Below are 16,049 nucleotides of genomic sequence, written 5' to 3' on the forward strand. Positions count from 1 at the left end.
GCTGAAGCCCTGACAGTGCAAAGGCAGAGCAGAACTTCTGGTGGCAAAATTCTGATTATGTGGTCTACTAACCAGGAACTCTGTGAATTCATCCCAAATGACACCCTATTCCCTATAATGCACTACTTTCCAATAGGCCCTTGTTGAGGGAATAGGGTGCCATTTGGAATGTAGTCTGTGAAAAACAGCAGGCAGGGTGGGTGGCTGCACAGTGGCCCAAACACACACTACTGTACTGTACACACTGACATCTTAGCAGCTCATGCCAATATTTTCTATCTATATGGAGAAGGAATACAGACTGTAATACTGGTAAGAGGATGCATTAACAAAACACAATCATATTAAACATCAGACATCCATAGTATAGCCAATACTTGAACTGAATGCAGAATCCCAATTATTCTAGTTATTGCTTATTTTTTTTACTGGCGTTAGGATTGTGGGGATCTTATAAACGAGATGGCCAGACCTCATCCAGAGAGTAGCTGTATTTTCCCTTTTCAATCTGAGGAGAGGACTGCTTCATGCTGTTTCCTTGATTATTTAAGTGAGATTCATCAGTGTACTTCAAGCTGTCTCCCCCTTTTCTCTCTCTCTCTCCCTCCTATTGCTCTCTTTCCCCATACACTCTCTCTACCTCTGTATCTCCCCCCTTTCTCTTTTCCCCCTTCTCTTTCTTGGTCCTTCTCTCCATCTCTCTCTCCCCCTTCTCGTTCTCTCTCTCCAGCCCCACCCCCTTCCTTCACTCCATCTCAGTTCAGCAGCTTTTCTCTTAAAGCCCCCCTCCCTTCCACAGTGGTAGCAGCTCATTCTCTCTTTAAGGGGATTGCTGGAAGGAGCAGGGAATCAATACAGTAAAGCCTCAGAGACGCACTAGGCCTGTTAATGTAGTAGGAATAGGTGAAATACGGGACAGAGTCCAGAGGAGAGGAGATGAGGGGAGAGGAAGGGAGAGAGGAAGTGGGGAAGGGAGGAAATTGCAGATGAGAGAAGAAGTCAACACTAGCCATGTCTCTGCAGCAGAAGACTGAAACAGGGCTTCTAGACCCCCTACCAGACATCACATCAGTAGGCCCACTCAGCAGGGGCGGCCATGCTGGAGCTTCTCCTGCCTGGATGGATGATTTGCTCTCAGATGGGGTCAGAGACACACCAAACAACCCTTATTCTCTAACATCCATGATGGAAAATCACTCACAATGCGCTACATATCAAAGGTGCTATCTAGAACCTAAAAGGGTTCTTCGGCTGTCCTCATAGAATAACCATTTGAAGAACCCTTTTTGGTTCCAAGTAGAACCAGTTTAGGTTCCATGCAGAACCCTTTCCACAGAGGGCTCTACATGGAACCCAAAAGGTTTGTACCTAGAACCAGAATGGTTCTCTTATGGGGACAGCCGAATAACCCTTTTGGAAGCCTTTTTTCTAAGAGTGTGGCGTGCCTGTAATTCTACAGTAGAAAGAACATATGAAAGTCCACTATAGACCTATAAATCCCCATAACTCTACAGTCAATATACTACAACATAATAGCCCTATCCTCTATTGCTCTGTCCTCCACCTCTTCCGCTTAACATGCAATACTTTCCACCATGTGCAAGACCAAGCCAGTCCCATTTATACTAACATGTTTTAGGGCTTTATTTTGCCTCTGTCTGTCTGTAAGGTCCCTGTCTGCAGGGTGTGTGCTGTGGGCTCAGTAAGGCGGATGGACAGACTGACACAGTCAGGGTCATCACAGCGGGTGGCAGTGAGTCACAGCATTAATGTTGCTGAAAGATGAACAATGCTGCTTTTGCCAGAGAGAGAGAGAGGGGGGGAGAAATGCAGAAAGAGAGAGAGAGAGACCAATCCCTCAGCCCTCTCCACTCCTTTCTTGTGTCAGCTAATATAAAGTATATGTCTTCATTCATTATTGATGTAAGGGAGCCTGTGAATTCCTCCGCTTTTCATTACTCTGGGGCAGAAAACTAGGCAAACAGATGCCAGGCTTCTCTCTCTGTCCTCCTTCAGATGGCTTTTATCGATCTAACCAGAACCAACCCATGATAGCTCCCACACACATATGTATATAGCCCCGCCATTGTTATTTACTGCTGCTCTTTAGTTATTTGTTTTTCTTATCTCCTACTTTTGTTGGGGGGTATTTTCTTAAAACTGCGTTGTTGGTTAAGGGCTTGTAAGTAAGCATTTCACACTAACGTCTACACCTGTTGTATTCGGCGCATGTAACAAATAACATTTGATTTGATTTGAAATAGCGACTTCAACATTATTCTAAACGCCAAGGTCATCTCTAGGTGACTGCTCTTGAAGTCAGATGTCTCTTACAGACTAATGTAGATTTTCTTTCTGAATCACTGTGTTTGTCATTGATTGAGTTTGTGCAGGTCTTAGTCACCTCAGGAATGAAAACTTACAGAACCCTCTCGTTAACTACAATCCCTTATTTACTTAACATGGCCAAGGTGACTGTTCTGGTGGTCTCTATGGCCACAACAGCAGAGTTTTACTCAAGTTGTTGAAAAAAAAAAAATTTGATAATAGAAATAGAATCTAGAATTGATTAGATTATATAGATTATATTTCAATGCTTTTTATTCTGTCTATGATGTCAGTCAGTACAAAGTAGTCTAACAGCTGCAGTAACAAAGAGATGGTTTATTCATAGAATTACGGACCCATTGACTAGAATGGGAATTTTCTATTCTATTCTAGCAATTCCATTTCTATTGGTTTTAGTCACTGTTTAAGTTTAAGACAAAGCCACGCCTTTGTCACCACCACCAGTGTCCATTAGGGCCTTGGATGCCTGGGTCACGCGATCAGGTTGTTGTGAGCCTGCCTGAGGTCATGCTTGAGTGATTCAGTTAGCCCCTGGCCTCTGTAATTGAAATCTAGTTACACTACAACATTCCCCTCTCCTGCGGTTGCACACACACACACATACGAAGGCGTGCATGCAGGCACATACACGCATAAACACACACACACGCACAAACATACACACACACAAACAAACACACACACACTAGTTCTTCTCTTGTGGTTACATGCAATCATTTCCCTCCCTTCACTCTAGAGCGGTAACATTACAGAGCTGTGGTTTGCCACAACACAACCGCTCAGCAGCATCACACACCATGACAACCCACCATGGTAACAGTAACATGACATTGCCATTAGGCCACCTGTTTTGTCAACAGGGCTGGTTTAGCCTATTTGTCTTCACAGAAAGAGGAAGGTCCACCTCTATGCCCTCTGCACATGTTCTCTGTAAGTGGAGTGCAGGCAGCCGTTTGTAGTAGCCATCAGCCCTCCCTGTACATCACTAGACAGTTGTTCTCTGGAGCGCGATAGCTGCTCCATGTGGATGTGCATCAGCGCTGCAGGGTGGTGGTGTTCCGGTCCAGCTTTGTGGCAGTACCGTGGAGCCCTTGAAGTGTGTGTGTGTGCATGACTATGTGTGAGTGGGCAGGTGAAAGCACACTGCATGTGTGACAGGACTGGAAGTGACTGCTCTACAGGGCCAACCTGGCTAAGACATCACGTTGCTGCTACTCTGTGTGGGCAGGCTGTGGGCGGGCTGGAGGGTAGACATGTCACAATGCTAGTTGCAGGGAGTGTGGCTCTCCATTATAGTGATTTAAAGAGTTACTTGCATATGTACCGTATGTACACACAAAAACATGCACGCACGCACGCACACACACACACACACACACACACACAGACACACACAACACACACACGCACACACTGTTTAGGCACATGTGCTCTATATTCATATTTATGAATGACTCTCTCAACCTACAAAGGAAAGTAGAACAAACAAAATAACTCTCAAGGACTTATTTTTATCAGTCAAGTCGACACAGGATACATCAGGATAGAGGTCATTCCCGTTTCTATTCAGTCAATTCAGGAAGTCAATTAACATTTTGACTCAACTGAAATGGAATTCTCCACAGCCCTCGTGTACAGTAGGCCTACATGCAGTCTTAGTACTTATTTACACATGAATCCAACGACTGATCGTGCTAACCTCTCTGCTACCGCACGGCAAGCGGTAACGAAGCCCCAAGTCTAGGTCCAAGAGGCTTCTAAACAGCTTCTACCCACAAGCCATAAGACTCCTGAACATCTAATCAAATGGCTACCCAGACTATTTGCATTGTCCACCCCCCCCCCACCCGTCTTTTACGCCACTGCTACTCTGTTATTATCTATGCATAGTCACTTTAATAACTCTACCTACATGTACATATTACCTCAATTACCTCGACTAACCAGTGCTCCCGCACATTGACTCTGTACCAGTACCCCCTGCATATAGCCTACACATTGACTCTGTATATAGCTGTATATAGCCCTGTATATAGCCTCCACATTGACTCTGTGCCGGTACCCCCTGTATATTTTATCTTTATTTAACTAGGCAAGTCAGTTAAGAACAAATTCTTATTTTCAATGACGGCCTAGGAACAGTGGGTTAACTGCCTTGTTCAGGGGCAGAATGACAGATTTTTACCTTGTCGGGCTCGGGGATTCGATCTTGCTACCTTTCAGTTACTAGTCCAACGCTCTAACCACTAGGCTACCTGCCGCCACATTGACTCTGTACACTGTACCGGTATCCCCTGTATATAGCCTCCACGTTGACTCTGTACCAGTACCCCCTGTATATAGCCTCCACGTTGATTCTGTACCGGTACCCCCTGTATATATCCTCCACATTGACTCTGTACTGGTACCCCCTGTATATAGTACTGGTACCCCCTGTATATAGCCTCCACATTGACTCTGTACTGGTGCCCCCTGTATATAGTACTGGTACCCCCTGTATATATCCTCCACATTGACTCTGTACTGGTACCCCCTGTATATAGTACTGGTACCCCCTGTATATGGCCTCCCCATTGACTCTGTACTGGTGCCCCCTGTATATAGTACTGGTACCCCCTGTATATATCCTCCACATTGACTCTGTACCGGTACCCCCTGTATATATCCTCCACATTGACTCTGTACTGGTACCCCCTGTATATAGTACTGGTACCCCCTGTATATGGCCTCCCCATTGACTCTGTACTGGTGCCCCCTGTATATAGTACTGGTACCCCCTGTATATAGCCTCCACATTGACTCTGTACTGGTGCCCCCTGTATATATCCTCCACATTGACTCTGTACTGGTGCCCCCTGTATATATCCTCCACATTGACTCTGTACTGGTGCCCCCTGTATATAGTACTGGTACCCCCTGTATATATCCTCCACATTGACTCTGTACTGGTGCCCCCTGTATATAGTACTGGTGCCCCCTGTATATAGCCTCCACATTGACTCTGTACTGGTACCCCCTGTATATAGTACTGGTGCCCCCTGTATATAGTACTGGTACCCCCTGTATATAGCCTCCACATTGACTCTGTACTTGTACCCCCTGTATATAGTACTGGTACCCCCTGTATATAGCCTCCACATTGAGTTCTGTACTGGTACCCTCTGTATATAGCCTCCACATTGACTCTGTACTGGTACCCCCTGTATATAGCCTCCACATTGACTCTGTACTGGTACCCCCTTTATATAGCCTCCACATTGTACTGGTACCCCCTGTATATAGCCTCCACATTGACTCTGTACTGGTACCCCCTGTATATAGTACTGGTACCCCCTGTATATAGCCTCCACATTGACTCTGTACTGGTACCGCCTGTATATAGTACTGGTACCCCCTGTATATAGTACTGGTACCCCCTGTATATAGCCTCCACATTGACTCTGTACTGGTACCCCCTGTATATAGTACTGGTACCCCCTGTATATAGTACTGGTACCCCCTGTATATAGCCTCCACATTGAGTTCTGTACTGGTACCCTCTGTATATAGCCTCCACATTGACTATGTACTGGTACCCCCTGTATATAGCCTCCACATTGACTCTGTACTGGTACCCCCTGTATATAGCCTCCACATTGTACTGGTACCCCCTGTATATAGCCTCCACATTGACTCTGTACTGGTACCCCCTGTATATAGTACTGGTACCCCCTGTATATAGCCTCCACATTGACTCTGTACTGGTACCCCCTGTATATAGTACTGGTACCCCCTGTATATAGTACTGGTACCCCCTGTATATAGCCCCGCTATTGTTATTTTACTACTGCTTTTTTATTCTTTTAACCTTTATGTAACTAGGCAAGTCAGTTTTAAGAACAAATTCTTATTTACAATGACTGCCTAGCCTGGCCAAACCCGTATGACGCTGGGCCAATTGTGCGCCACCCTATGGGACTCCCAATCATGGCCGGATGTGATGCAGCCTGGATTCGAACCAGGTACTGCAATGACAACTCTTGCACTGAGATGCAGTGTCTTAGACCACTGCCCCGCTTGGGAGCACCATTTTTTTATTACTATTTCTTATTCTTATTCGTATTTTATAACTGCATTGTTGGTTAGGGCTTGTAAGTAAGCATTTCACTGTAAGGTCTACACCTGGTGTATTCGGTGCATGTGACTAATACAATTTAATATTGTATCAATTATTAGAGCTATGCCCTCTCTGTCTACACAGAAACCTATGGCCGGTTCTCCAGATTCTCCATGGAAAGAGCTTTTCCGTCCATGACTAAGTTTAATCTGTCTGGGAAAGTGGCCCTTCAAGTAAAGTCAGCCTTATATCCTTATAACACAATATTTATTGACAGTGTGAATCTAATCACCCATCCTGAGATCAAAAGAGATACATCATCAACATGGGAGATGGGTGTTGACCTGTATCCCTCTGAACCCATCCTGTTCGGGGTCATCTAGGAACATAATGGAGAATGTATTGATTACCCAGCTCAGTGGTGATGTCCTCCTGGGCCCATGTTGTGTGTCCCAATAACCACCCCTTTCTCCTGCCCTCGTTTAATACTTCCCACAAAAATCTAAAATAATTGAATTAGTGGAGGCATGGTCTTATGGGAGTTTTCACCATATTTCTTATAACAGTAATTTCCTTTCAAAACAGTAAAGGGAAGTGAAAAGTGCACACTGGGAGAAAGGAGAGATAATTGGGACATAGCCAGTATTCACAAAGATTGCTGATCTAGCATCAGTATTGTATTTTAGATCTTGAATACAGATACACGGAGGACCTGATCCTAGATCAGTACCTCTACCCTGAGACACTTTATGAATACAGATTCTAGTCTTATTCCATGTAGAATCATAATGGATATTGTATAAATTATTACCATGTGGTGATGGGTGAGGTAATGCCTATAGGCTTACATAGCTCCAAGGTCATGGATATCCAAAACCACACCTGGGTACCAGTGAGACCATCACAGGCTGATTCATCTCTCGTTGGCCCGTTTTCCCGAAGAAGGCACAGTTGGGGTCAAAACGTTGCTTGATTAAACCAACACTTGAGAGCATAATGATTCTCTCTAATCAAGTTCCTGGGACAAGTTTATTTTTAAGTATGTGCGCACAACACTTCTTCCTGTCTCTTCTGTGTTTGACCCTACTCTAGTTGGACAACCTGGACGAGCAGGCTGCTCAGATCAGACGGGAGCTGGATGGACGCCTGCAGATGGCCGATCAGATTGCCAGGGTGAGTCTGATAGCCTACAGACATAGGATCTTAATTTGAGCCAGTTTGCTGCAACAGGAAATGTAAATTATTATGTGGATTATAATGAATGGATATTTTTGTAGGGATTGATAAAAATCTTCTTCAGGGAAAATCAAGTTTGAAATTTCAAAGTGGAAATTAAACTTCAGAAGCCTTTTTAACCTGTCTAGCCCCGGGGTTCCGCTAGCGGTTCCACTGAAAAGGCAGCGCGCGAAATTCAAAAAATATTTTTTAGAAATATTTAACTTTCACACATTAACAAGTCCAATACGGCAAATGAGAGATAAACATCTTGTGAATCCAGGCAACATGTCCGATTTTTTAAATGTTTTACAGCGAAAACACCACGTATATTTATGTTAGCTCACCACCAAATACAAAAAAAGCACAGACATTTCTTTCACAGCACAGGTAGCTTGCACAAAACCCCCAAATAGAGATAACCAAGAAACAACTTCATCAGATGACAGTCTTATAACATGTTATACAATAAATCTATGTTTTGTTCGAAAAATTTGCATATTTCAGGTATAAATCATAGTTTTACATTGCAGCTACAATCACAAATATCACCAAAGCAGCTAGAATAACTACAGAGAGCAACGTGAAATACCTAAATACTCATCATAAAACATGAAAAATACATGGTGTACAGCAAATGAAAGACAAACATCTTGTGAATCCAGCCAATATTTCAGATTTTTTAAGTGTTTTACAGCGAAAACACAATATAGCATTATATTAGCTTACTACAATAGCCAACCACACAACCGCATTCATTCACCGCAAAGGTAGCTGTCACGTTCCTGACCTGTTTTCTCTTGTTTTTGTATGTGTTTAGTTGGTCAGGGCGTGAGTTGGGGTGGGCATTCTATGTTATGTGTTTCTATGTTTAGGTCGTTTGTAATTAGCCTTATATGGTTCTCAATCAGGGACAGGTGTTTGACGTTTCCTCTGATTGAGAACCATATAAAGGTAGGCTGTTCACACTGTTTGTTTGTGGGTGGTTGTCTTCCGTGTCTGTGTATGTTGCACCACACGGGACTGTTTCGGTTTGTTCGTTCGTTTGTTGTAGTCTGTACCTGTTCGTGCGTTCTTCGTGTTATATGTAAGTTCTCATAGTTCAGGTCTGTCTACGTTCGTTTGTTATTTTGTAGTTTGTTGAAGTGTTTTCGGTTTTCGTCTTTACTTTAATAAACTTCATTATGTCCACATTCCACGCTGCGCTTTGGTCCAATCCCTACTCCTCCTCTTCTTCCGAAGAGGAGGAGGACGACCGTTACAGTAGCGATCGCAAAAAAACAGCAAAAGATATACATTTATTCACTAACCTTGATAAACTTCATCAGATGACAGTCCTATAACATTGTGTTACACAATACATATATGTTTTGTTCGAAAATGTGCATATTTAGCGGTACAAATCGTGGTTTTACAATGTGAATAGTAGCCAAACTGCACAAAATTAACTGGATATATTTCTGACACTCACCTAATCTAATCAACGAACTCATCATAAACTTCACTAAAAAATACATGTTGTACAGCAAATGAAAGATACACTAGTTCTTAATGCAATCGCCGTGTTAGAATTCTAAAAATAACTTTAGTACGACATACAGCTTACGTTATAGCGAGACAGCGCCTGCAATGAGGGCGGAAAATAGTACTAAACATTTTCCACAGAAATACGAAATAACATCATAAATGGTTCCTACTTTTGCTGAGCTTCCATCAGAATGTTGTACAAGGAGTCCTTTGTCCAGAATAATCGTTGTTTGGTGTTAGAATGTCCTCTTCTCCTGTCGAATTAGCAACCAAAGCTAGCCAAGTGGCGCGAAGTTGTCCATCTTCACCAAACGCAGAGAACGGAAAACGCCAAATCTCCCGATAAACGTTCAATAATCTGATAAAACTATATTGAAAAAACATACTTTACGATGATATTATCACATGTATCAAATAAAATCAAAGCCGGAGATATTAGCCGTCTATACCGAAAGCTTTTCAGAAGGCAATCCAGGGTTCCTTCCCGCGCCTTGCTGAACAAAGGAAATTTGGGGTCACGTCATTCCAAGAGCTCTTGTTCGATCTCAGATCAAGCTAGACACCCCATTCCACCTCTCACTACCTCTTGACATCTAGTGGAAGGCGTATGAAGTGCATGTATATCCATAGATTTCAAGCAAATGAATAGGAAGGCCCTGGAACAGAGCCTCGATTTCAGATTTTTCACTTCCTAACAGGAAGTTTGCTGCAAAATGAGTTCTGTTTTACTCACAGATATAATTCAAACGGTTTTAGAAACTTGAGTGTTTTCTATCCAATAGTAATAATAATATGCATATTGTACGATCTAGAATAGAGTACGAGGCCGTTTAAATTGGGCACGATTTTTCCCCAAAGTGAAAACAGCGCCCCCCTATCCCAAAGAAGTTTAATACACTCCAAGTAAAAAATTTCCTGCATTGCAGGAAAGTTCTCCTGCATCAGGGTGGTTGAAGTAAGATCCTACAGCTGTATACACACCGCAGTAGAACAACATCAACACACGGGTAACATTGTGCTGAGCTACATAAGAACCTCAGTTTGTAGGCTAAGAATCAAAATGGCTTCACTATGCGAGTTCCCTATTCTAGAAACAGCTTTACATCACGATGAATACTGTAGGCTACATACAGTATCTGTTCATCTATTGAATGACAAGCATTTACATTAGTGTTGACAATTTGGATCTATTTTATAAATAAAGTGTCTTTCATTTTCAGGATGACTAGTCAACATTGACATAAAAGCTGACTTGAAATCTAGTAAAAACACTTTTGTACAACAATTTTTGGTATGATTATTATTTTATTTTTTCCCAAAGGGTGGCAAGTTCCCCAAGTTTGTGTCAAAGGAGATGGAGCACATGTACATAGAGGAGCTAAAGGCATCGGTGAACCAGCTGATGGCCAACCTGGAGAGCATGCCGGTGTCCAAGGGAGGAGAGTTCAAACTGCAGAAGCTGAAGAAAGGACACAACACCTCCATCATGGATATGGGCCAGGAAGACGAGAACACACTGTCTAAGTCTGACGTGGTGCTCTCCTTCACTCTGGAAGTAGGTACCCTAATCCTGTCTAGCCCTACCCCTAGCCCTGACCATCACCCTAACCCATCAACAGTAACACTAACGCTAACCAAGTACAAGTCTGATGTAGCCCAAACACTGTCTAGGAAGGATAAAACCTCAGCATTTTGGCATTATGACAGAATATCCTAAATACAGTGTTACCATTCACCTGCCTCTGTCTTTATAAGCAGGATAAGTCATCAAAAACATGATCAACCTATTTATTTACAATGTATCTGTGTTCTGTGGCAAGGAAAACACTTTCTATTGAGGTCTGTGGTGGTGGTAGTAGTGGTGATGATGATGATATAGCAGATTTTTACCTCAGCTGGCCCTTTGATAAACTAGATCTGATTTGCACTTTCATTAGTCTATTGGTTATTTTAGAACATGGATACATTCCATGCCGAAGTCCCAGAGTGTTTGCGCTTATGCTTTAGTTTTCTTCTATCTAGACCAGGGCCCGTATTCACGTAGCATCTCTGAGTTGGGGTGCTGAATGATCTAGGATCAGGTTCTCCCTCTTATTAGTTATGATTTGAAATGCAAAACTGATCCGCGCTCCTACACTGAGACGCTTGTGAATATATACCCAGTATAGATTGCAAACAGGTTGCCCTCCAGCCATAAAGAAAGAGAAGAAAAAATAGATGAACAAAGAAGGAGTGAAATAACAGATCACAAGGTATACCTAGGTAATGTAGTGAAATAAAATAATACCTCCTTTTTTACATTTCATAGCAAACTTCATAATAACTCATTATAGTAACTCTGGTTATGATGAACAATCTAAGAAAATACGATATACTCAGAAGAGCTATTTCTGTTCCCGTAGCTCCTTAAGGAGAAGGAAGTTCTAGCACTGGCAGCAGGATTGGTGGGTCCCCTGCGGGACGGTTGAGCTAACGTAGGCTAATGGGATTAGCATGAGGTTGTAAGTAACAAGAACATTTCCCAGGGCATAGACATATCTGATATTTACAGTAGCTATTACAGTGAAATAATACCAAGCTATTGTTTGAGGAGAGTGCACAGTTTTGAACATGAAACGTTATTAATAAACAAATCAGGCACATTTAGGCAGTCTTGATACAACATTTTGAACAGAAATGCAATGGTTCATTGGATCAGTCTAAAACTTTGCAAATACACTGCTGCCATCTAGTGGCCAAAATCTAAATTGCATCTGGGTTGGAATAATAAATTTTGGCCTTTCCCTTGCATTTCAAAGATGGTACAAATAAAATACAAAAAAACAGTTGTTTTTTTCTTTGTATTTTCTTTTACCAGATCTAATGTGTTATATTTTCCTACATTCCTTTCACATTTCCACAAAGTTCAAAGTGTTTCCTTTCAAATGGTACCAAGAATATGCATATCCTTGCTTCAGGGCCTGAGCTGCAGGCAGTTAGATTTGGGTATGTCATTTTAGGCAAAAATTGGAAAAAAAAGGGTCCGATCCTTAACACCACTCCCTCCCCAGCCTGGTCTCATAGACATGTAACATAGTAAATGTAAATCTGGAACACTCAAATTAGTATATGTTACATTTGGTACGTTACATAAGACAGAAGGATGCTAAAGTCAAAAATGAAAGTAGGGTGGTGGTCGGGGTGGATGGGTAGGTGCATAACGTGAACGTCTAGCAACCCAAAGGTTGCGTGTTCGAATCTCATCACCTAGCCACCTAGCTCACGTTAGCCACAACAAATTGCAATTGCAAACATCCACAAATGAATACATACCATACGAAATGTAGCATATCATACTAATTAGTGTGTCTCGGATTTACATTTACTATGTTACTTCTACCCCCCGAGTCCAGGTTACCCTCCCAGCAGTTGATTGTAGTGTAGTGTAGAGAAGAGGATTATGGTGCTAGAACTGAAAGTACTGCTTTATAGATTGGAGAGGCTGGCCTGATTTGTAGCTTCTGTGATGGGGTTTTTGCTCCCCATTTGTCTTTCCCATTTTAATCATCATGAATTCTAGTTTGCTTGAGTAGGTCTCAGTGTTATCATCTTTCTCTCAGTTGGGGTGTAGGGCACCTTTATAATGGCTGGAGCGGAATCAGTGGAATGGTATCAAATACATCAAACACATGATTTCAATGTGTTTGTTGCCATTCTGTTCGCTCCGTTCCAGCCATTATTATGAGCCGTCCACCCCTCAGCACCCTCCATTGGTTTAAGGTACTTTAAGATATACTGTAAATGCTGTTGACCAATAGAGCTAAGGGTGATAATGAGTTTTAAACTAATGAATGTTAATGGGGTTTTTAGGAGGTTATACTGTATGCATTTACCTATGTGGGTTTCTGCCTTTGATCAACAAGGTCAAGGTGACTGTTGTAGTTGTGTAAAGGGCACCATAGACAGTTACGGGTCATGGTTCATGGCTTTACAGGGTGAGTGCTGGGGCCCATTCAGGAATGTGCAGAGCGCTCAGATGTCTAGACCAGAACAGTATGGTTGTCTTTCATGTAGAATAGAGAGTAATGTTAGCTCTTTTTAATACATTTCTGCTACATTGTGAACCTTACTGAATACACCTGTGGTTTAACAACATGCTGTTTGTGTGTGCCCTTCAGGTGGTTATCATGGAGGTGGTGGGCCTGAAGTCTCTGGCTCCTAACAGGATTGTGTACTGCACCATGGAGGTTGAGGGAGGGGAGAAACTGCAGACAGACCAGGCCGAGGCCTCCAAGCCAACGTAATTCCCTACTATCTCTCTGTCTGTCTCGGTCTCTTTCTCACCTCAACCCTTAACCTGGCTTTGCTCAACATCCACTTACTCATGTATTCTCATGGTATCTGAATGCAGTCACCTTCTCTTCACACTTTTATTTCTGAGTCAGCTGTTCAAGTTGTGAAAGAAGGCTCACAGTGTAGTCTTCCATTTAGAACAGTCTGTCTCCATGGTAATTAGAGGGAGGTCCGATGATGAGTCAATCTCAGGTCATGAGCATACCAAAAAGGTTCTCCTTTGAACACCTCACATTGACCTACGGGTATAACCATATAGATACATACTGAAACTATATCTAAGGGTCCAACACCTTAAGTTGATTCATGTTCATCATGGTTACAGCCTTTCGTCATCCCTGCCTGAATGATGATGATGATGGAGGTGAATGTGTCGATCATGATCATGTCTCCTGTAATGAAGGACACAGTCTAACAGTACAGTGTGTCTATGAAGCCAGTCTTTCTCTCTTGTGATGTTTAGTGCGTGAGCTATTTCAGGGACTCATCATCCTGCTTCTTTCCTTCTCTGACACTGATTGCGCCAACAGACAAGGCAGCTCTGCTTCTAGCTCCTAAGCAACTTTACAGTATTACAGCTGGAAATAACTTTTGAATATCAGAGCGGTGGTAACTCACCATCATTACGACCAGGAATATGACTTTCCCGAATTGGATTCTTTGTTCATACCACCCAGGGCAATTTAACTTATCCCAGAGGCTGCTCCAAGTCGAAGCCGGCGGAGAAGAGGAATTCGGAGTGGACTTCTAGCCCGACTCAGGAGGCGGGCACACCATCCACCACTTCCGAGTGTATTACTCGCTAATGTTCAGTCTCTGGACAATAAAGTAGACAAGCTCAGGGCGAGGATCTCCTTCCAGAGAGACACCAGGGACTGTAACATACTCTGTTTCACGGAATCATGGCTCTCTCGGCATATACTATCCCTGTCCATGGAGCCAACTGGGTTCTCATTTTATTCGCGCAAACAAGAATAAAGAACTCTCCGGGAAGAAAAAAGGTGGGGGTGTATGCTTCATGATTAACTACTCATGGTGTGATTGTGATAACATACAGAAACTCAAGTCCTTTTGTTCACCTGACCTAGAATACTTCACAATCAAATGCCGACCGTATTACCTACCAAGAGAATTCTCTTCCGTTATAGTCACAGCCGTGTATATTCTCCCTCAACCCGATGCCAAATTTGAGGAAAGCGCTACCAAACTATCAACACATTGACTGTAGTACTCGCTTAGGAAAAACACTAGATCACTGCTACTCGCCTTTTGGAAATGCCTACAAGTCCCTCCCCCGCCCTCCCTTCGGCAAATCAGATCACAACTCCATTTTGCTCCTCCCTTTTTATAGGCAGAAACTCAAACAGGAAGTACCCATTCAAAGGTCTATTCAATGCTGGTCTGACCAATCGGAATCCATGCTTCAAGATTGTTTTGAACACGCAAACTAGGATATGTTCCAGGTTGCCTCTGAGAATAACATTGATGCTTACACGGACACGGTGATTGAGTTCATCAGGAAGTGTATAGGGGATATTGTTCCCACGGTGACTGTTAAAACCTACCCAAACCATAAGCCGTGGATAGATGGCAGCATTTGCGCAAAACTGAAAATGTGAACCACCGCATTTAGCTTTGGCAAGGTGACTGGGAATATGGTGAATACAAACAGTGTAGTTATTCCCTCCGTAAGGCAATCAAACAGGTAAAACGTCAGTACAGAGGAAAAAGTGGAGTCGCAATTCAACGGCCCAGACAAGAGATGTATGTGGCAGGGTCTACTGACAATCACGGACTACAAAGGGAAAACCAGCCACCTCGCGGACACCGACGTCTTGCTCCCAGACAATCTAAACATCATCTTCGCCGGCTGCCGGCCCTAGACGGCATCCCTCAGAGGATGTGCAGACCAGTTGGCTGGAGTGTTTACGGACATATTCAATCGCTCCCTATCCCAGTCTGCTGTCTCGACTTGCTTCCAGATGTCCACCATTGTTCCTGTACCCAAGAAAGCAAAGGTAACTGAACTAAATGTCTATCGCCACCCGGAGCACTCACTTCTGTCATCAAGAAGTGCTTTGAGAAGATACTTTACCTGACACCCTAGACGATGCAATCGCCATCGCAATGCACACTGCCCTATCCGATCTGGACATGAGGATTACCTACGTCAGAATGCTGTTCATTGACTATAGCTCAGCCTTCAACACCATAGTACCCTCCAAGCTCATCATTAAGCTCGGGGCCCTGGGTCTGAACCCTGCCCTGTGCAACTGGGTCCTGGACTTCCTGACTGGCTGCCCCCAGGTGGTGAAGGACGGAAACACCACCACTACGTTGATCCTCAACACAGGGGCCCCACAAGGGTGCGTGCTCAGCCCCCTTCTGTACTCCTTGTTCACCCATGACTGGGTGGCCACGCATGCCTCCAACTCATCATCAAGTTTGCAGACAACAACAGTAGTAGGGCTGATTACCAACAATCCCTATAGGGAGGAGGTGCCAGGAAAATAACCTCTCTCCCAACATC

General features: G+C 43.3%; 1 protein-coding gene across 12 annotated transcripts in view; it reads left to right on the plus strand.

The window, feature by feature from the left end:
- Window positions 1-16,049, plus strand: part of LOC120064617 (calcium-dependent secretion activator 1-like) — a 183,158-nt gene that overhangs the window by 90,924 nt on the left and 76,185 nt on the right. For all 12 annotated transcript variants that reach the window (XM_039015223.1, XM_039015224.1, XM_039015229.1 and 9 more), the window contains exons 4-6: window positions 7,538-7,618; window positions 10,509-10,742; window positions 13,345-13,466. In XM_039015223.1, the coding sequence (XP_038871151.1) occupies window positions 7,538-7,618; window positions 10,509-10,742; window positions 13,345-13,466 (437 nt within the window). The remainder of the gene's footprint in view (window positions 1-7,537; window positions 7,619-10,508; window positions 10,743-13,344; window positions 13,467-16,049) is intronic.

This window comes from Salvelinus namaycush, chromosome 20 (assembly GCF_016432855.1).
Source record: "Salvelinus namaycush isolate Seneca chromosome 20, SaNama_1.0, whole genome shotgun sequence".
NCBI lineage: Eukaryota > Metazoa > Chordata > Actinopteri > Salmoniformes > Salmonidae > Salvelinus > Salvelinus namaycush.